This window comes from Stegostoma tigrinum, chromosome 3 (assembly GCF_030684315.1).
Source record: "Stegostoma tigrinum isolate sSteTig4 chromosome 3, sSteTig4.hap1, whole genome shotgun sequence".
Classification (NCBI taxonomy): domain Eukaryota; kingdom Metazoa; phylum Chordata; class Chondrichthyes; order Orectolobiformes; family Stegostomatidae; genus Stegostoma; species Stegostoma tigrinum.
Genome location: NC_081356.1, coordinates 135,914,039 through 135,936,293, shown reverse-complemented (window position 1 = coordinate 135,936,293; position 22,255 = coordinate 135,914,039). Strand labels below are relative to the sequence as shown.

General features: G+C 47.4%; 1 protein-coding gene across 1 annotated transcript in view; it reads left to right on the top strand.

Moving 5' to 3' along the window:
• The window catches only part of oxct1a (3-oxoacid CoA transferase 1a), a 50,531-nt gene that overhangs the window by 10,641 nt on the left and 17,635 nt on the right, over window positions 1-22,255 (top strand). The window contains exons 2-12 of the mRNA XM_059644967.1: window positions 3,419-3,527; window positions 4,105-4,195; window positions 9,176-9,311; window positions 9,940-10,089; window positions 11,719-11,825; window positions 13,038-13,098; window positions 15,048-15,155; window positions 19,578-19,692; window positions 20,654-20,748; window positions 21,329-21,377; window positions 21,821-21,893. Of these exons, the coding sequence (XP_059500950.1) occupies window positions 3,419-3,527; window positions 4,105-4,195; window positions 9,176-9,311; window positions 9,940-10,089; window positions 11,719-11,825; window positions 13,038-13,098; window positions 15,048-15,155; window positions 19,578-19,692; window positions 20,654-20,748; window positions 21,329-21,377; window positions 21,821-21,893 (1,094 nt within the window). The remainder of the gene's footprint in view (window positions 1-3,418; window positions 3,528-4,104; window positions 4,196-9,175; window positions 9,312-9,939; window positions 10,090-11,718; window positions 11,826-13,037; window positions 13,099-15,047; window positions 15,156-19,577; window positions 19,693-20,653; window positions 20,749-21,328; window positions 21,378-21,820; window positions 21,894-22,255) is intronic.

The following is a 22,255-nucleotide window of genomic DNA, read 5'->3' as shown; positions in this document are numbered from 1 at the left end:
TCTTGAACTGCTACAGTCCATGTGCTGTAGGTAGACCCCAATGCTCTTAGGGAGGGAATTCCAGGATTTTCACCCAGCGATAGTGAAGGAACGGGGATATATTTCCGAGTCAGGACGGTGAGTGGTTCGGAGGGGAACTTGCAGGGGGTGGTGTTCCCAGGTATCTGATGCCCTTGTCCTTCTAGATGGAAGCAGCACTGCTTAAAAACTAGTTCCCTGATCCTCAGTGTAAGTGCAGTTTACACAGCTGCTGGTCATGTAGTAGGGATGAAGTTACTGCAGATGAGCTGGACGTACAAGTTGGGGAAGAAGGGAAATTCCCTTGGCAACCATAGCTGATTGGCCTGTGGGTTGGTGACCAATTGGTCATGATAAAGGAATTCTGCCTGACAACATCTGTGATTGGTTCCCAGGTAGTTAGCAGCCTGTGGATGTGAACAATATAGTTAGAAAGCTTTAAAACTCTGCAGTAATAAAAAAAATGCCTGAAGCAAACCAGTTTATTACCCTGCCCCAGCTGTTGTAAGCTGATGCTTTTAACCAATTCATGAGAGACTTCATAATTTGTGAGCCAGTCACTCTGTACCTCCTGCATTCAAGTGAACATATCCAGAGAAGAGAGACCAAGGACCAACCAGACCCAATTTTAAAAAAAATCTCCGTGAACAATGTGGACAGGGTCCATTGAACTAAGTTCCCAGTCTTTTCCTTTGCCGGTAACCAGTGTTTTTTTTCCTGTGTGTGGGTTTATAAGGGGAATGAGCATGTCAACTAATGGTTATAGCTAGAGTTGACTTGTATTAAATAGTCATTAGAACATAGAACAGTACAGCACAGAACAGGCCCTTCAGCCCACGATGTTGTGCCGACCATTGATCCTCATTCTTGATAAGTACAGAAACCTGGCCTGTGCTTTCTGTCTCCCTGAGGAATTTTGTATACTTTGATAAGATCTTTAACGCCTGTGAGGATTCCAGAAATGGCAGGATCTGATTTCCAGTACGTGAGCTTTGTGTTGGATGGTGTCAAGCTTTTAGAGCGTTGTTGGAACTGCACCCCTCCGGGCAAGTGGGGAGTATCCCATCACACTGCTTGTGCTTTGTAGATGGTGGATAAATATTTTTGAGCAGATTTGTAGCTCGGGCTGTGGACGAGGTTGTAGACTTGCTGGCTGAGCCGGTGTGTTCACTCGCAGGTGTTTTGTCTGCGCCTCCGGTGAAGCGTTGGTGTTCCATCCTGCTTGTTATTTCTATATCCTCGGTTTGTTAGGGTGGTTGGTATTTCTTCTGGTTTTGGTCTTCAGTGGTTTGTACATCGGGTCCAGTTCAGTGTGTTTGTTGACAGAGTTCCAGTTGGAATGCCAAGCCTCCAGGAATTTCTGGGTATGTCTTTGTTTGGCTTGTGTTATTATGGATGTGTTGTCCCAGTCGCATTTGTGTCCTTCTTTGTCCATGTGTATTGAGATCAGTGAGAATTGGTTGCGTCTCTTAGTGGCTATTCGGTGTTTGTGGATCCTAATTGTCAGTTTTCTTCCAGTTTGGCCTATGTAATGTTTCTCAAAGTCCTTGCACGGTATGTTGTATGTTACATTAGTTTTACAGGTTGAGGGTATAGGGTCCTTTATATTCTTCAGTAGCTGTCACAGGATGGTTTTTAGTTTGTGTGTTACCCTGATACCTAGGGCCTAAGGAGTCTTGTGGTCATCTACAATATGTCCCTGATGTATGGTAGGGTGTCTAGTGTCTGGCCATGTTGTGTTTTCTTACTGTGGTATATCACAGAGGTAACGGCAGATTGTGCTTTTTGGTTATCCATTCCTTTTAAAACCTCCGCATAAATGCTCCTGTTCTGCCTTGCGCAATTCTGGGTTGCTGTAGCGTGTTGTGGCTCGTTTGTATTATGTCCTGATGCAGCTATGTTTATGGTTGTTGGGGTGGTTGCAGTGTAATTAAATATCTGGTCCATATGTGTTGTCTTTCTGCGTATGCTAGTCTGGAGTTCCCCGTTGTTCTTGTGTTCTGCCATGATGTCTAGGAAGGGTAGTCAGTTACTGTTCTCTTTTTTTTGTGAATTTTATTCTGGTGAGGATGTTGTTTTTCAACTAGGACAACACATCTATGATAGCACGAGCCAAACTGAGACACGCCAGCAAATTCCTGGAGGCTTGGCATTCCGTCGAGAACTCCAACAAACACATTGTACTGGACCCAAAATACAAACCATTGAGAGACAAAACTGGAATTAATACCAACCACCCAGCATACAAGTGGGACAGAACACGGACGCTTCACCAGGGGCGCACTGACAATGTTACCCAGCACAGTGACAAAACGCCTGCAACTAAAACCCACTGGCTCACCCAGCACGCCTGCATCCTCCTGGCAGATAGGCTTTGGGGAGTCAGGAGGTGGCAGGAATTTTTCACAGATTCTAGTCTCTGACCAGCTGTTTATGTGGTAAGTCAAGGTCCGCTTCTAGTCCATGGTAACCCCCAGGCCATAACTTGTGAGTAAGATGTAATGTGTTTTCTCTGTTTCCAGTCAGTGTTTTCTGTATGTCATTGTGTTTCAGTGTTATCTCCTGATGTCACCCTCTAAATGTGTGCTTTTGTTTATACTCCGAGATCTCTTCATTACATGCCTGTGGTAGTACACAGGGCCACACCGCAGGCCGAAAAGAGTCTGATAACCTCACAGTATCTGACTGCAACTCTCCGAAAAGTCCGGACTCGGGCAGTCATTCATTTTCCTGGAGCAAGGACTGAGGGAAAGGGGCTCTAGGAGAAGGGGGCTCAGGATGAGGGGAATGGGGTGAGGGGGTGCAGCTAGGAATGGAGTGAAGAAGGTAGAGGGGCATAGGGTGAGTGAGGGACAGAGGTTCATGGCTCATGGAGAGGGGCTTGGGGCTTAGGCGCGTGTCCTGTTGCAGGTCGGATACTGTGCTGGGACTTCAGTGTGTAACTCCGCCTTGGTCCTGGTTAGCAGAGCCTGCCCTGTTACTGTGGGTCGGAACAGGGCTTGTGTATAAATCAGCATCATTCAACATCAAGGCAAGAATTTACCCACTTCTCCAGTATTGTCCTGTGACACTGTTAAAGACACTGGCATGTGTGGACAGAGATTATACCAGTTGTGATCACTGTCTGTTTTACTTCATGGGGACGCTGCAGAGGGATCTTTCCTCTCTCTCTAACCCTGTCTATGAATGTGACAGTAAGGTGTATGAGTATTGTTACAGTGCTGTAGATAAGCTTCACCTCCATATTAGTGAGAGGTTTTGAGAGGGTTTGGAGATTAGTGAACGGGTTTGAATGTGTGTTGTCTGTGTGCTGGATTGTGCTGGGAACAAGCTCATGGGTTCCTGAGGATTTCTTACTGATGAAGACCGAAATATGATGTAATTTGTTTCTGATGTTCAGTTCTGCAGTTGTTTGTTCTCCACCAGCGTGCAGAGGCAAACCAAGTTCTATGATGACCCCGTGTCAGCAGTGAAGGATATTCCGGACAACTCCACCTTGCTGGTTGGAGGTGAGGTGATGTAATTCTTTCTGAAGTCGGGCGAGCGTGTACGTAGCTAGCATCTGTCATGTTCTCTGTCTGTATGAGTGCGGACCTTGTGACATGGAAGCTATCTGCTGCGGAGACATCTGATCTGTTTTCCCTTTTCCTCTGTTCCCTGTATGTTGTGCAGATATTTTTTAGTGGTTTTTTTATTTGCTGACTGTGACTTGATGGGGAAAGTGCTTTAGTGAAAGGGCCATTGTAGACAAAAAGATGAAGTGTAGGACCTTCTGGAATTTGTTGCTCTGATACCCTGCTCAAGCCCCTAATCGTACGTGGTTCGGAATTCCTGCACGCAGCTAGTTCAAGAAACAAAACATTTGGGAAATTCCTTTTTTGTTTATTCTCTTAAAACAACCAATCGATTTTCACCCTGAACCCAACAAGAGGGTTGTTTCAGAAAAGGGAGGAGTAATTTTTCTGTGTATGTTGTAACCTGTTGGGGGGTGTAACACTCTGTCACAGTGCACCCCTCAAGCCTTGGTGTACCATTATATTGAGTACTCACTTGCCTTGTCTTCCTTCCCTGCTTCGCTCTTGTTAGGTTTTGGATTATGTGGCATCCCTGAGAACCTGATCAATGCTTTATTGAAGATTGGAGTCAAGGGAATCACAGTTGTCAGTAACAATGCAGGGTAAGTCTAACCCTGAGTTAGGAGGGTTTGATGGGGACGGTGTAGCGTGAACTTTATCTAATCCTGTGTTGCCCCTGACCGCAATTTGTGGGAACAGTGTAGAGGAAGCTTTAATTTTGGTTTAAACAAATAGAGGCTGTTTTACATTCAGTTTCAAAGGTCAAGGGCACGTTATCTTCAGTTTGGGGGGGAGAAAGAAAGTAGAGGGAGGCTTGGCTTTGTGCATCTAACCCCGTGCTGCCCCTGTCCTGGGAGTGTTTGTGGTGGACAGTGTAGAGGGAGCTTTACTTTCAGTCTAAAAAATTAGAGGGAACTTCTAGTCTGTTTCCAACCCTCTGCTGTATCGGTCCTGGGAGTGTTTAACAGTGACATTGTCAAAAGAGCTTCACCTTTTTTAGTTTGCTTTCAGTTTAAAAGATTAGAGAGCGCTCAGCTCTGCACCGAAGCTCGTGCTGTTCCTGTCCTGGGAGTGTGTGTTCGGGACTGTGTTAAAAGACTGAAGGAAGCTTTACTCTGTTCCTGATGTGCTCATACTCTTGTTGAATTAGTCTCCTGGTTTTAATCCTTCTGTTCTGGTTGAATCCTGACCTTCACTAATTGCCTGTCATTGGGCTGTGATTGTGCTGGGATTACTGTAAAACAGCAGTTCAGTCAGTTGTAAATCATTAGCCATGATGTGTAATAGATTAGTGGAACTGTAAGGTGAATAGCCTTTTTCTAATCTGATGTGTGGATATTAGCTCTTATGAACTTTTTATGCGTTAACAGGGAGCCAAAATGTTGATAAACTTTCTGACCCTAGCATTGAATTATTCGTCAGTAAATTTGACACAAGTGCTTTGTGCGTGCTTACACAGAAAGAGGCTTATCTTAACCTGGAGAACAGCAAGCCACACTTCAGCGGGGAGAGAGTGTTGAGTTTGGAGGGGCTTCCTGGAGATGGTGGGTGGGTTGTGGGGTTTTTAGCCTGTGTTACAAGGCAGCCATCAGTTTGAAATATATTTCAGTGTATTCAGACAGTGACCAGCGAAATCCCTGTACCGCGACAGAGTTACTGTTTATTTTGGACTCATTCAGGAACTGGTTATTGACTTTTTTTTCCCCCATGGTGTGTGGTAGAAGAACCCCCCCAGTAAACAGGCCTCTGCTAACCAATTCCTTTCAAGCCTATTGAGTTTGTTTCCTTGTTGTTGGCTGTGGGTATCACTGGCTGGGCCCAGCATTTATTTCCTGTTCCCAGACTTCTCCCTTGAGAAGTTGGGGGTGAGCTGCCTTCTTGAACTGCTACGGTCCATGTGCTGTAGGCTGACCCACAGACGGGATGGTGTAGGATTCGAAGGGGGGGGGTTGTACCTGCCTGGTGGTGTCAGGCTGGTGCTTTTGCCCTTCAGGCTGGTGGAGGCTGCAGATTTGGCAAATACTGAGGAGCACAGTGAGTTCTTGCCTATTGTATCAGTGGCCTGTTCTTGATTAGCAAAGGAGGGGCAACATATTGAGAGTGGATGAGACAGTAGGTTAATCAGATCAGCCCAGATCATACTGAATGGTGGAACGGGGTCAGTGGACTGAATGGCCTACTCCTGCCCTTTGTTTGTTTGATCCCATGGCTTTCAATGCCATTTCCTGTGTATATGGTCATGGTGCACCATGTTCAATCTGTGTAGGTGGTTGAACTGTCTTTTGGAAGGATTGTGTCTTTCTGTTGGGGTAAGTCGGCTTATTCCAGGAACTTAATTTCCTTCTCCTGATTTTTGCTCACGTCTCATTGAGTCATACAGCGTAGAAACAGGCCCTTCGGACCACCATGTCCATACTGAGCCACAAACACCAAAACGCACTAACCCTATTTACCTACACTCGATCTGTAGCCTCCTCATGCTGTGATGTTTTAAGTACTTGTCCAGATACTGCTTAAAGTTGGCGATGATCTTTTCGTCCTCACTGTCCATGGGTATAGTGCTGGAAGATTTGGAGAGAGTCAAACGTCATATTCTAGTTCAAAAAAAGGAATAGGAATAACCCTGGAAATTACAGTCCAGCTAGTATTACGTCAGTGGTGGGCAAATTATTGGGAAGGGCTCTGAAAGATAGGATTTATGATCACTTGGAAAGGCACAGTTTGATTTGTGATAGTCAGCATGGATTTGTGAGGGGTAGATCATGCCACACAAACCTGACTGAATACTTTGAAGAAGTGACTAAACACATGGATGAAGGTAGAGCAGTGGAATACATGGATTTAAGTAAGGTGTTTGATAAGGTTCCCTGTGGTAGGCTCATGCAGAAGGTAAGGAGGCATGGGATGGGGGGAAATGTGGCAGATTGGATTCAGAGTTGGCTGACCCTTAGACAAAGGGTGGTAGTGGGCGGAAAATATTCAACACGGTGCTCAGTTATGAGAGGTGTACCACAAGGATCTGTTCTGGGTCCTCTTCTATTTGTGATTTTTGTAAATGATTTGGAAGAAGGAGTGGACGGGTGGATTAGTAAGTTCGTGGACAGTACGAAGGTGGGCACATTGTGGACAGTGCGGAGGGCTGTTCTAGATTACAAACGGACATTGATAGGATGCAGAGCTGGGCTGAGAAGTGGCAGATGGAGTTTAATCCTGAAAAGTGTGAGGTGATTCATTTTGGAAGGACAAATTTGAAAGCAGAATACAAGGTTAATGGAAAGATTCTTGGCGGTGTGGAGGCACAGAGGAATCTTGGGGTTCATGTTCACAGTTCCCTGAAAGCTGCTACCCAGGTGGATACAGTTGTTAAGAAGGCGTATCGTGTGTTAGCTTTCATTAATGGAGGGATTGAGTTCAAGAGCCATGAAGTTATGCTCCAGCTGTACAAAAGCCTGGTTCGGCCACATCTGGAGTATTGTGTCCGGTTCTGGTCACCTCATTACAGGAAAAATAAGGAAGTGTTGGAAAAGGTGCAGCGAAGATTTACCAGGACGTTGCCTGGAATGGAGGGAAGGTCTTACGAAGAAAGGTTGAGAAAGCTAAGGCTTTTCTCTTTAGAACGTCGAAGGATGAGAGGTGACTTGATAGAGGTGTACAAAATGATCAGAAGTATAGATAGAGTGGACAGCCAGAGACTTTTTTGAGGATGGAAGTAGCTATTACAAGGGGGCATAGTTTTAAAGTGAGTGGAGTTTAGATACAGGGGAGACGTCAGAGGTAGGTTCTTTACTCAGAGGGTGGTCGGGGTGTGGAATGCATTGCCGGAGAGGGTAGTGGAGCCAGCCTCATTAGGGGCGTTTAAGCAGCTATCAGATAGGCATGTGGATGATAGTATAAGGTAGGGGTGGAGGTTAGATAGAGGTTTGGCACATCGTGGGCCGAAGGACCTGCACTGTACTGTTCTGTTCTATGTTCTACTACCTGCCTCCACGATCCTCTCAGGCAGTGCATTCCACATTTCTACCACCTTCTTGGTGGGGGTAGGGGAGTGGAATTCTTTTTCTCAGATCTCCTCTAACCCACTAACTCCTCACCTTAAACTATGGCCTCTGGCCGTAGACATTACCTGCCATGGGCAAGACATTGTCAAAATCTAATCTGGCTAACATTCTCATGATTTTGTATACTTCAGTGAGATCCTCCTGTGCTCCAGGGAAAACAAACCCATCCTAACGGGTCTGTGCACATAACTTAGTCTTGCCATCACAGGCAACATCCTGGTGAAAGTCCTCTGCACCCTCTACAGTGCAGTCCCATTCATCGAATAGTGACCAGAACTGTACACAGTATTCCATCTGTGGCCTAACCAATGTTTTATAAAGTTGTAACAAAACCCTCTTGCTTCTATAGTCTACACCCCAGCTAATGAAAACAAGCAACCCATATGCCTTCTTTCCTAACCAGTGCTCACATCTTCATGGACTTGTGTATCAAGGACCCTTTTGTTCCTCAGTACTCCCTAGGGACCCACCATTCATTGTGTACACCCTTGCGTTATCGGACTTCCCAAAATGCATCATACATTGCACTTATCAGGATTAAATTCCACCTGCCATTTCTCTGCCCAGTTTACCAGCTGATCAATATCAGTCTGTATCCTGAGACCGTCGCCCTCGCTTTCAGCAAAACCAGCAATTTTCATGTCCTCTGCAAATGTATTAATTAAACCTTCTGCATTCACAGCCAAGTCAGTAATGTAAATAACAGACAGCAAGTGTCCCAGCACTGATCCCTATGATACACCACTGGTGACAGATTTTCTTTTACAGAAACATCCCTTCACCATTATGCCTTGCCTCCTGTTTATAAGCTAACTTTGGAGCCAGTTTGTCAACTTGCCTTGGATCTCCTGGGGTCTGACCTTTTCTGCACTAGCCTTCCTTGTGGGACCTTGTCAAAGGCTTTACTGAAGCCCAAGTGAACCACATTAACTGCACCAGCCTCATCAATATATCTAATCAACTTTTCAAAAAAACTCAAATGTGCTAGGATATCGCCTTAACTGATGAAGGGTCTAAGCCTGAAACATCAGCCTTCCTGCTCCTCTGATGCTGCTTCGCCTGCTGTGTTCCTCCAGCTCTACACCTTGTTATCTCGGATTCTCCAGTATCTGCACTTCCTGTAATCTCAAATACCTCTTCCTTACTTGTCATTAACGTGATCTAGAACCTGACCAACCCAACAGTTTATCTCCAGTTAGAATGGCTTTCTCCTCTGTGACTACAGACAAGAAATACCTGTTTGAGACCTCACCCGTGTCCTGTGGCTCCACACAGAGATTGTCCTTTTGATCTTTAATTGGCCCTGTACTTCCTCTGAAAATCCACTTGCTCTAATATGATAGGTTCTTGATTAGTGAGAGGATCAAGGAATATGGGGAGAAGGGCGGAGAATGGGGTTGCATATCAGCCATGATCGAAGAGCAGACTCGATGGGTCAAATGGCACATTTTGCAGTCTTTTTAAATCCTCCAGTTTGTGGGGACACCATGGACAATGGGTGATGCTGTTTTTTTTTCTCTGCAGGGTGGATAATTTTGGCTTAGGGCTCCTGCTCCAGACCAAGCAGATCAAACGCATGGTGGCATCATATGTGGGTGAGAATGCGGAGTTTGAGCGACAGTATCTCGCGGGGGAGCTAGAGGTCGAGCTGACCCCACAGGTGAGAAACTGAGTGGCGGCTACATTTCCATTGCTCCATGTGAGGGGCTGGGTAGTTGGGCAATAATAAATGATATTGCTCTCTTCCCCTGCAACCCTACCCACTCTGCCATTGCCACCATCAGGGACAGACCCAGCAGAAGGTAGCATTATATCTATTTACCCCCCCTGTCTTTGGCAGGATCCAGCAGCCCCCGCCCCACCCTTGGTGGCATGACTTCAAGGAAGTGAACCCAGTTTCAATACAGCAATGGGAAGCTTTACTCTGTATCTAATCCGGTGGTGGCCCTGTCCCTGGGAGTGTTTGATGGGGTACAGTGTAGAGAGAGCTTTACTCTATATCTAACCCCGTGCTGTCCCTGCCCTGGGAGTGTTTGATGGAGGTCAGTGTAGAGGGCAGATTTATTTCAAGTTTAAAGTAATTGAGGGAGCTGTACTCTGTAAGGAATCAGTCTGTGTTCTGGGAGTGTTTGTCAGTAATTTTGAGTGTGATTTATTTTCTGTGTAACTGAACCACAGGTGGTGTGGCAGACCCTGTACAATTTGGACAGAGTCCTGTGGTTTGGGACTGGTGCTGATGTGAATTCTGACATGATGGTACTGATTATTCACCTGGCTTCTCTCTATAGGGAACTTTGGCTGAAAGAATTCGAGCTGGGGGTGCAGGTATTCCTGCATTTTTCACCCCCACTGCCTATGGCACGCTGATTGAGGAAGGAGGGGCCCCAATAAAATACAACAAGGATGGCAATATCCAGATCTCCAGTGATCCCAGAGAGGTAATGCTTTGCATCTCATTTGCCCCCTGTCACCTCGCTTACCCCGACCCCTGCTACTGTGGCCATCAGTCTCTGGCTGCTGATAGTGACAATATATTTGTCCGTCCATCCCTCCTTTTCTCCGTCCCAGTCCCCAGCTGGTGTTCCTTTTGATTTGTTGGGATGATTTCTGACTGAATCGGGATTGTGAGACAGGAGTTGCATGTAAAAACAGGAATTTAGCTTCCTGTTGGCACTGCTGCATCGCTATGCCAGGGACCTGGGTTCGATTCCACCTTTGGGTGACTGTCTTTTTGAAGTTCGCACGTTCTCCCCGTGTCTGCGTGGGTTTCCTCCAGGTGCTCCAGTTTCCTCCCAAAGTCCAAAGATGTGCAGGGTAGGGTGGCTTGGCTGTGCCAAGTTGTCCGTAGTGCTCAGGGCTGTGTAGATTAGGTGGGTTAGCCACAGGAATGCAGAGTTACAGAAATAAGATAGGGGGCTGGGACTGGGTGGGATGCTGAGCAGTGGATCAGAGTGGGCTCGATGGACTGAATGGCCTGCTTCCACACTGTAGGGATTCTGTGATTTCATTGGGATTTTCAAACTATCTTGATGAGTAAGCGTGCATGTGTGTGCGTGTGTCCTTCGTTAGCGCTGCGTGAGCAGCCAAAGGGACTCATTGCCTCTGGTGTTGCATTTCCTCATTCGCCCATGTAGGAGTGTCAGCCTCGAGTCTGTGCTGCAGTCTGGGTTGGATGCTTGGAGCAAGAGGAGACCATTTCCGCCCTTTTTTTTTTGAATGAATGGTCATGACTGGTGATCCAGCTCAGTCTCCTTGTCCTGCTTCCTCCTCATATTCTTGGATTCCCTTTTAGCCCCAAGAACTATATTGAACGCCTGAAAACATCCTTTGTTTTGGCCTCGGCCATTTTCTGTGATAGAGAATTTCACAGACGGCCCACCCTGGGTGAAGACATGTCTCCTCATCTTGGTTGTTATCTGGGAAGGCAGTGGCCTCGTGGCATTGTCGCTGGACCTTTTAATCCAGAGATCCAGGTAATGTTTTGGGGACCTGAGTTCAAATCCCACCTTCGGCAGGTGGTGAAATTTTCAAATCAATAAAAAATCTGGAATTAAGAATCTAATGAAGATTAAGAATCCATTGTTGTATGTTGAAAAAGCCCATCTGGTTCATTAATGCCCTTTAGGGAAGGAAACTGCCATCCTTACCTGGTCTGGCCTACGTGTGACCCACTGCAAGTTGGCTGACTCCTAATTACCCAGAGGGCAGTTATGGATGGGCAGTAAATGCTGCCTAGCCAGTGACGCCCTCGTCCTACAAATGATTTAAAGAATAAAAGGCCTGAAACAGCCTACCCCATATCTTTTGACTGTGATCCCTGGTTCTGGATTCTCTAGTCCTCGAGAACATCATCCTTTGCTGCTTTCACCCTTTCTAATCCTATTTCGAATTTTATAGGTTTCTGAGATTCCCCCTCATTCTTTTAAACTCCATTCAAAACAGTTACACAGCCCCTTGTACCTCACCCCACTTCCCCCACCCTACCGGATTGCTGGTCTCTCCCTCTTCTTCCCCCTCCACCCCTGGGCACTGTGGGTGATATTTGGGTTGTCACCGTCTTGTTTCAGGTGCGGGAGTTCAATGGCCGACACTACATCCTGGAGCGCGGCATCATTGGGGACTTTGCCCTCATTAAGGCATGGAAAGCTGACCGTGCGGGCAACGTTGTGTTCCGGTAAGTTGTGTTCCGGACACTGAACCAACCGCACCGTCAGGACTGGAGCAAGACTGGGGGCTATCGAGGTCAGGATCGCTGCCAGGCTGTTCGTGGGAGAGAAAGTGCAGGTGGTTCCTGTAAGGTGACCCTGTTGTTGCGCTGGCAAACTGTGGGCTGTGCCAGTGTTTATTATCCATCCCTAATTACCCCTAGAACTGAGTCTCTGACTTGGAAATTTCAGATAGCACCGCAGAGTCATACTGCTGTGGGCCTGGAGTAATATGGAGGCCAGGCCCGGTAAGGACAGAGGAAAGGGGAAGGTGAGTATTAATGGCTGAATTCTGTTATCAATATCTTGTTAATCCAGAAACTTGGTAGTGTTCTAGGGACAGTGTTCAAATCCTGCTCTGGCAGATAGTGGAATTTAAATTTAATAAAGAATGTAGAATTAAGAGCCTAATGATGACCATGAGACTGTTGCTGATTGTCAGGAAAAGCCAATCTGATTTACTCATGCCCCGAATACTCTTCGTTTAGGGAAGGAAACTTGCCATCCTTACCTGGCCTGACCTACATGTGACTCCAGATCCACAGTAGAGTTGACTGTTAACTGCCCTCTGGGCAATTAGGGACAGGCAGTAAGTGCTGTCTAGTGATATCCAGGCCCTGTGACTGAATTAAAAAGAAAAAAAAATCACACTCTCTCTGAAGAACATGAGTGACCCAGATGGGGTTTGTATGATAAATGGTGGTAGTTGACATGGTCATTGTCACTGGGACTAGCTTTCAATCCCAGACTGGTTGAGTAGAAATCCTGACCACCTGGCCCAGTGGGATTTGAACCCATCTCCCCACTGCATTTTGCTGTGGGATTTCTGTTATTAATCCAGTCACATTAGTAAACTGTCGTCTGTCCAGTTCTATCAGGTGATAGTTAAGAACTTGTTGTGATTGGTAGGCCCTGTTGGGTGAGGGTCAAACTGGGCCACAGTGTAGTTTCTCCCCTGGGTACAGAGTCCCGAAGGTCTCACATACAGAAACCCACCCACTGCAGTGGGGAGTGTTGTATATTGATCCTGCTGACCTCAGTGGGTGCCTGTGTGTACCTGCTGAGAAGGAAGTGTTTGTTAGGAGGGCACAGTCTGCCCTGTACCAACAGAGCTAGCATTAGCATTGGCATTGGCTGTGTGTTGAAGGACTTTTGTCTCACCCCACTACGTTCCCTTTCAGGAAAACGGCGCGGAATTTCAACCAGACCATGTGCAAAGCTGCAAGAGTGACAGTTGTGGAGGTAGGCGTGACATCCTGGGCTGGAGGCACTTGTTGGTTTTCAATGTTCTGCACAAGTTTGGTGGGGCTGAGAGTTTCTCCCTCAGATTGGGCAGAATCGAGATCACAGGCTCAACACCTGAGATGCAGAGGGTCCACTGTTTCAGGAGAAAGGCCTACAGCAGAGGGTTCCGAATCTTTGGCATTCTCTGCCCGAGTGGACTGTGGGTCTTGATCTGGTTTCAAGTCTAAAATTGATAGATTATTGGAAAGGAAAGTACTTGGTGTTCGTGGGGCCATTACAATGAAGTAAAAAATTTAACTCTGGTTGTCTTTTTATAATCTGCAACACAGTGAGAGTCAAATGTCCTCATTTCCCATGTAGCTTAGTGTTCAAGCCCAGTGCTTTAATTTGAGAGTGTGGGTGCCCCGGGCTGGGTCGACAGCTATTGCCCCTCTCTGTAATCGTCCCTGAGAACATGGTGGTGAGCTGCTGCCTGAGGGGTGTGCAGTGTTCATGTAAACTGGATGCTGGGAGGTGACAGAGGGAGACACTGTGCACAGGAGCTAGAGGGACAAAGAGATGCTGAAACTCTGAGTGCCGCGGCCTGTTTGTGCCTGCTCCTTCCCTCACACACTGTGTGTCACGTTTGTGAGCAGCAGGCAGCTTGAGTGAGCGAAGTAACCTAGCAACCAGCAAACCAGTCTGAACAGATCTGGGAGATTTGAAATGCAGTAAGTGGCTGTGGGGAGGCGGAACAGGAAGAGATGGGAGTTTGTTTTGAAGTTTGGTTCGGTTTGTTTTGATCAGCAATGAGATTAAATTCTCTTTGAAGAACAATCATCTCATGTATTTGTTTAATTCCATTTCATATTCAATCCTGTGCTCTGTGCCAGACACTAATTTGGAATAGATTGGAATAAATTGAAATAGATTCATTCAGTCTGGCTGCGGCCAAAACGGGGGACAGACAGCACCAACCCAGGTTCAGTGATGAAAATGCTATTGTTCCTAGAGGGAATAGATCTGGGAATTAAAGGATAGGGACAGCATAGGGTTAGATGCTGAATAAATCTCCTTCTGCTCTGTATCAAACCCAATGTTGGGAGTGATAGGGTCAGAGTAAAGCTTTCAGTACATGTCTCCCAGGACAGGGACGGCACAGGGTTAGATACAGAGTAAGGCTGCCTTTACATGGAGCCCAGAGTCCAGCCTAAGGCAGTTTTGGGAGAGCCTCTGCTGTGTAAATGATTCACTCTGGCCTGGTGGATCTTGGGCCTTTCTGAGTCGCTCCAGAAGATTGGTCTCTGTTCTGGCCTGTGCTGTCCCCAGCTTCTGGAAAGGACTTGAGGCAGGCCATTCAAACATGAGACAGCCTCATGGTTTTCAAGCTGGGATCATCTGTGACCTGTCTGTTTTGGGGTCAGGGATCCAGCTGGGAGCAGTGATCTCATTCAGGGAGTGTCTGTGTCAGAGCTAGCAGGTGGAGAATCCAACCAGGATGAGGAATCTGAATCAGAGATAATGGGAACTGCAGATGCTGGAGAATCTGAAGTAACAAAGTGTGAAGCTGGATGAACACAGCAGGCCAAACAGCATCTCAGGAGCACAAAAGCTGACGTTTCGGGCCTAGACCCTTCATCAGAGCTCCTGAGATGCTGCTTGGCCTGCTGTGTTCGTCCAGCTTCACACTTTGTTATCTCAGATTCTCCAGCATCTGCAGTTGCCATTATCTCTGATCACAATTTTAACCTCACTGTGAAGCCTCTTCCGGGATGCCTAACCTGAAGAAGTTACCCTCCTCCCTCCGGACCAACCTCAGGGGATCTCTCTCCCTCTGCAACTCTCTTGTGGTCTCTTCGGCCTTGAAACTGCTCGACCATGTCCCGAGGAATCGGAATGGCAGGCGATTGGAGGAAGGGTTGTTGCTAACTGAAGTATCTCACTGTGTTTGTTTGTGGTGTTTCCAGGTTGAGGAAATAGTTGACACTGGGACTTTTCCCCCAGAAGATGTCCACATCCCCAGTATATACGTGCAGAGAGTCATCAAGGGAGAGAAATATGAAAAGCGGATTGAGGTGAGGAACAACGCACGGCTGTCTCACCATGATAGAAACACCGCAAACGCCAAGTTCATCCAGTGCTCTGACAGACCACCCCACAAGCAATGCACACATGCGCTCTCGCTCTCTCCCTTGTGCTCACAATCCACACACTGGGAAGGGCTGTCCTGGCTTTGGGCGTGTGCTCCTCCAGCAGAGTTTCCTCAGTGGGAGCAGTGTTCCTGACTCTGTGTGCTGGATGTAATTGGGAATTAGAGGGTTATTTAAAGAGGGACTGAGGGAGGAGGTGGGCGCATGGCATGAGGTGCAGTGGTCATTGAGAGAGCCTGTACGGAATGAGGCACTTTGGCCCATTTGTGTCTGCTCCACGTTCAGTCATTTCCAAACACTGCTCGGAATCAGCCAGACAGCTGTGACTGCCTACCCACGGGGCACAGCAAGAGGGAATGTCCAGTTTCCTTCCCCCAGGAATGATCACAGCATCAAACTCCAGATTAAACTGGCATTTTCATGTAAGCTGTTAGATTGTACACAATGTGAGTGTCATATTATGGGGAAGATGTGACTGCTTTGGAGAGAGTGTGGGGGTTATGTACAACAGTGATCCCAGGAATGAGAAACCTCTGAGAAGTTGGGACTGTTCTCCTGGCAGAGAGGAGACCATGAAAGGATTTGATGGAGATTTTCAACATCATGGCTGGGCCGGACTGGGTACGGACAGGGAAGCTGTTCCCACATAAATTAGATTTGATTCCCTACAGTGTAGAAACAGGCCCTTCTTCAGCCCAACAAGTCCATACCGCCCCTTGTGGCATCCCACCCCTCCCCCTATAACCCACACACCCCTGAACACTATGGGCAATTTAGCATGGCTGATCCACCCAGCCTGCACATCTTTGGATTGTGGGAGGAAACCGGAGCACCCGGAGGTAACCCACGCAGACACAGGGAGAATGTGCAAACTCCACACAGACAGTTACCTGCGGCTGGAATCGAACCCGGGTCCCTGGCGCTGTGAGGCTGCAGTGCTAATCACTGAGACACCGTGCCGCCCTTAAAAACTTGTAAAAGGATTGAGAATGAGAGGACTGAGAGAGGGCATTGGTCTGAAGAAGGATCCTTGTTCTCAAAATATTAACTCTTCTCCCCCTCCACAGCTGCTGCCAGACCAGCTGAGTTTCTCCAGCACTCTGTATTGGTTTCGGATTGTGATGGGTCTTGATTGATGAGGGGGGAATATTTCCTCCTGTGGTGGAGACTCCAAGGAGCAATAGTTTAAGAACAAGAGGCTCTCCCTCTTAAGACCCAGATGAGGATATCTTTTCTCCCTCCTTTTGGAGTTGAGTTTGTGGAATTCTCCTGCCCAGAGAGCAGAGTAATCTGTTATTGAATATATTCAAGGTCGAGTTAGAGAGATTATTGGTTGGTTGACAGTAAAGTTGAGGGTTATGGGAAGGGTGGCAGGCCACATCGTCCACTATCTTACTGAATGGTGGAGCATGCTCATAGGGTCGTTGACACCGATAGCACAGAAGGAGGCCCTCTGGCCCATAGTGTCCTAACCAAAACCATCTAATTTCTATAATCCCATTTCACAGCACCTGCCCCATAGCCTTGTATGCCTTGGCATCACAACTGCACATCTAAATACTTAAACATTCTGAGGGTCTCTGCCTGTCTTACCCTTACAGGCAGTGAGCTCCAGATTCGCACCACTCTCTCTGGGGCTAAAAGGTTGTTCTTGCACTCAAAAGGCTGAATGCCTTAGTCCTGCCCCAAGTCCCTGTGTTTCTGTAACCTGAAGAATGTGCTACACTATAAAACATAGAACAGCCCTTCAGCCCCACCATATCTGTGCTGCTCTGATGCTACTCTAAACTAATCCCATCAGCCTGTCCATGGCCCATATCCTTCTGTTTCCTGCCTGTTCATTGTCCGTCTAAATGCCTCTTTAAACATTGCTATCCTATCTGCTTCTACTGTTTCCTTCACCCCTCACCCTGTCCCACGCCACTGTGCATTTGAGGCACTTACCACCCTCTTTTTTTTAAATAAAACACCTTACCTTGCAGAAATCCTTTAAACTTTCCCCTCTCACCTTAAACCTGTGCCCCCTAGTATCTGACATTTCCACCCTGGGAAAAAGACTCTGACTTCCCATTCAATCCGTGCCTCTCAGAATTTTATACACATCCATCAGGCCTCCCCCTCAGCCTCTGACACTCTAGTGAAAACAGTCGAAGTTTGTCCAACCTCTTCTGAGAGCTTGTACATTCCAAACCAGGCAGCATGCTGGTAAACCTCTTCTGTTCACTCTCCAACGCCTCCACATCCTTCCTACAGTGTGGGAATGGTGAAGCTGAATTGTTGCTTTGTGCACCCAGCGTGAGCATGATGGCCTTGAGAATCCTCAAGTTCCCTCCCAAAGGGCATTGTAGACTGCAGCTCATCGTCACCTTCTCAAGAGCAAGCATCAAAGGGGTGACACAGTGGCTCAGTGGTTAGCACTGCATCCTCACCGCGCCAGGGACCTGGGTTCAATTCCAGCCTCGGGCGACTGTCTGTGCGGAGTTTGCTCATTCTCCCTGTGTCTGCATGGAATTCCTCCGGGTGCTCCGGTTTCCTCCCACAGTCCAAAGATGTGCAGGCTAGGTGGATTGGCCATGCTAAGTTGCCCGTAGTGTTCAAGGGTGTGTGGGTTATAGGGGGACGGGTCTGGGTGGGATGCTCTTGAGGTTCGGAGTGGACTTGTAGGAACGAAGGGCCTTTTTCCACGCTGTGGGGATTCTATGATTCTATAAACCTTGGCTCAGCCAGTGACACTCATTTCCGATGAATGAGAAAGCATTGCCTCCTGTGCTGTAGCCATTCTGTGACTATATTTGAAAGTAATTCCTTGCTGTGTCACCCTCCTCTACCTCTTGGAAAGATGTCAGGGGTGCTGTATTTCATTCGGTTTGGAATACCAGTCACAGTGACAATGACAGTATTGACTGACCTGCAGGAAGTGCTGGTGAGCTGCCTTCCTGAACTGTTCAGTTTGTGTGTTTGAAGGATAGTGCTTTGGATTTAACTCAGTGGGAGTGGCCTGTTCAGATCATCCCAGAGGGCGGTTGAGTGAACCTCATCATGGATGTTCTACAGTCCTGCGTAGGCCAGACCCGGTGAGGATGGCAGATCCCTTCCACTGGAGGATATTAATTACAATCCACTTAGAGACCAGTAACTTGAAAAGAGATGAATTTCCCAACAGAAATAACCAAAGAACAGGATTGCACTTTTTGATAATTAAACTGTAACAAACTAAAATAAACATAGATCAAAGGTTAAATAACAGGCTGTTGATTTGAGGTTAAATTGAAAAGGAGTGTCAATTTAATATTGTGGGACAACATTGTAATGCACCTTGACTTGACACCCCTGTAGATATGAAGTGGTATAGAGCAGCATAGGCCACTCTGAGCTGTCGAAGAATGGTCATCATTGCTCCCCCCAGGCACCCCCAAAAGCAGGCCAAAACATCCAGGATTCTTTCAGTCCTATTGCCCTCTGCCTGGGCTTTCCTGGAGACTGTTATTACCCTCGGTACACCAATACTTCACTGCTGAAGAATCCCATCCATTCTGTTCCCTGCCAAACTGAAACAGGACCCTCCAATGTATCTTGCTGTGTCCGCTTCACAAGGCCATTCTCCCTGTTTCAGCCCAGCAGCAGGTTGTCTTACCTAAGCTATACTAATCCTCAGAGATGAAGAAAAACTACCCCTTAATCTTCAGGTGAGTTTCCATTTGACTTTCTATCGCCATTGGCAACCAGAAATGATGGGGATACTTCTCCAAACTGAGGAGTTTACTATGAATTCAAACCCCCCTCCCCACCCCACAAAGAGAAATCAGGCCCTTCAGCCCATGATATCTAAGCTGACCAAGACTTTGGACGCATTCCAGTTCAGCTATCCAGCCTGTACAGGCCTCACCTGCCCCAGAAATCCAAAGTTCTCCCTCCTACATCATCCCTTTAGCCAGTTTAGATTTAAGAGATCATCTTGGAGTTCAATGTTCGTGATTCATTAGATGGATTTTTAATACAAGTCTGTAATTCCATAATCATTATTAGAGCAGTCAGCAATCTGTATGTGAGATGAACGAACTGAATTTGAGAGGTTTTCCCACCTAGTGTATCTCTGTAAAGCCTCTCTTGGTGACCTGATGGGTTTGCTATTCTGGAATGTGAAAGGTATGCTCTGTCTCAATTTTCCCAGGAATTCTCTGCTGATCCTTTCTGCAGTCCGACAATCACTGCATCGCTTCCCAAAACACCAGGCCTGATCCCAGCACTTCCCTGTAGCTGTGACCTTGCTTAAAAGCAGCATCCCCACTCCGGACCTTTCCGGATGCTTCTGTGTTGCTGTAACGATATAATGTTCTTTCTGTTCAGAGACGAACTCTTCGGAAGCTGGGAGAGCTTAAGCCTAAGCCGAAGACGGAAGCTGAGATCACAAGGGAGCGCATCATTCGGAGAGCTGCACTCGAGTTTGAAGATGGCATGTATGGTATCCTTTAGCAGTGGGTACAGCCACTGGCAGTGTGCCTGGCTTTTAAAGGTCTAGAGATTGGAGGGAGAAACGTGTTTCAAATGGGACAGCATAAGCTGGAGAAACCAAACAATTAGCATTGTCTGCTCAGTGAAGTCACCAGTTCTGCCTTCACCCAGCCATGATTACTGTGTCATGGATGGGTACCATGCTGGGAGGAAGTGTGGCTGCACCAGTAGCCAGTTAGAATGACTGCATAAACTGCAGGGATCCCAGCCTAAGGATACAGGCTAAACCACTTCAGTCTGAGCTGAGAAATGTCGTCGCCTATGGAGTTCTGTACCACAGGCCAGAGCATTGAATATCTTCAAGATGGATTCACCTATAGTTTTTAGGACTAAACGGTATGGGGAGAAAGCAGGAACGGGAACTGAGCTGGATGATCTTACTGAACAGCAGAGCAAACTTGAAGGGCTGAATGGCCTCCTCCTGCTACTGTTCTGTATGTAAGAGGCCTGGGGAGAAGATGGAGAAGATCCTGTGGAAATGTTTCCGTTCTTTGGGACTCCCAGCTCTGTAACAACATCAAGGAGGTTAAGTTGAGTTTCTTTAGATGGAGCATTTGAGGAAAACGTCCCCTGTGGTCGGGATTCAGGAGCCAGCCAATGTGGCCCTGGGTGGGAGGGAATGGGAGGAATTCCTTCACCCAAACAGGGTTGATCTAACTTGCTAGAGATTGCTGAAAGCAAATGAAGTGAGGTGGATTTGAAGAGAGACGGGTTGAGTGGTCTGGGGGAATAGTGTGATTGAGTTCTGGAATCAGTTTGTGGCGTTTGGGTGGCCTTACCCAGGGCCTGTTAGTGAGACATGATTATGTGACGCAAACCCTCCCAGATTGGAAGCAGCGTTGATTGATGTCACTGTGCTGCTGCTGAGCGATTTCTGGAGATCCATGTTAGACTTAACTGGAGCTGACCAGCAAACCTGGGGATTGGAATGCCAATGTTAGCCAGCAACTTCATCAGACCTGACATCACTGTCCATCTACAGAGTGAGAATGGTGTTCTGGGATTGGTAAGGACACACTGGAGCTACCAGGGACACAGGAGCTAGCCATGGCACATCAACCCGAGCCTCCCAGATTGCCTTTAATCTGTTAACAGTCTGCCTGCTGACGTAACAGGGCCACAGTGGGTGCCATCCCCCGGCCTTACCCTCATCCCTCGACACCTATGTAAGGCTCCTATTAATTGAAGTTTTGTTAAGCACAGCTATGAAGGCTTATGGGCTAAGGCAGATAAATGGGGTCAGCCCACAGATCAGCCATGATCTCATTGAATGGTAGAACAGGCTCGAGGGGATGAATGCCTTCGATCCTGAGAGCGGAAACAAGTGGGGTAGATTTACAAACTCTCAAAGATAGGTGAAGGTTCCCAGAACCAGACCCGGTTTTTGTGTATTTCTTTTGTAACTAACTGAGATTTGTGAAGTGTTCAGAATGAGAAAGGGAGCTGTTGAGTGTTTGGATTCAGTGAGACAGGGGCTGGGCTGATCTCGGGATGGAGCTGACTGAACTAGCAACGGTATTTGCTGATAAGTGGGTGGGAGTCGCTCTCATTGTCACACTCATGGTTACCATCTCACTGTCTGATAGGGTCCGTACCCTCTGGAGGGGGAGGAAGATGCAGACCTCATTAACGCAGGTGAGCACCGGTTTGTTTGGACGGGGTGGGGGGGAGCGGAGGACGGGGAAAGGAAGCGCGGGGAGGGGACTGCCATGTTGGGGACTGTTGGGGGAGGGGGTGAGACCTATTGGGCAGTCAGTTTGCTTAGGGGTGTCCGATTAGGCGGACTGTTAGCAGAAAAGCCCCAGCGGTTCCTGGTTCATCCTGCCCCTCCCATGGGTATTGTTGGGTGTGGGTAATGGTGTCTGTGGAGAGGTGACCCTTATGCTGGGCACTGTTTTTCCTCTTAAACAGAGGTCCCTCAGCAGTGCCAGCTCGGTCAGCGAGCAGCGGTCAGCGTATAACCCAAGTGCTGTCCACTCACTGCTGAGGGACAGACAAACACATAAATTCACACTGAGGGTCTTGTGCTGTGCTGAGCAAGGAACTGAGATTGAATCTGTTTGTTCTGCTTCTTTTAGGTAAAGAGACAGTGACTGTCCTTCCTGGAGCCTCGTTTTTCTCCAGTGATGAGTCATTCGCCATGATCCGGGGGTAGGTGTTAATTATTGTTTGTTGCTGCTTTAAAATGCGTTCTCAGGCGATGTGGGCATCTTTGGCTGGGCCAACATTTATTGCCCATCCCCAGTTGCCCTTAAGAAGTGTTACAAAGTTGGGTAGAGTACTTGTGGATTAGAAGGCAGAATGTTAGAATTTGTTTGTAAAAAGTTCCATGCGGAGGGAAAGAGTGTGTGGTCCCTCAGAGATGTGGAAGGAACATGAAGACTAAGGTCATCGAGGAATTTCCATGACCATCTACAAAGATGGAAGTGATAAGATTTTCGGGACTGAGCGGATTCTGCTCGAAGTTTATACCAAACTTAAGTAGCATGGTGGCACTGCGTCCACTGTACCTG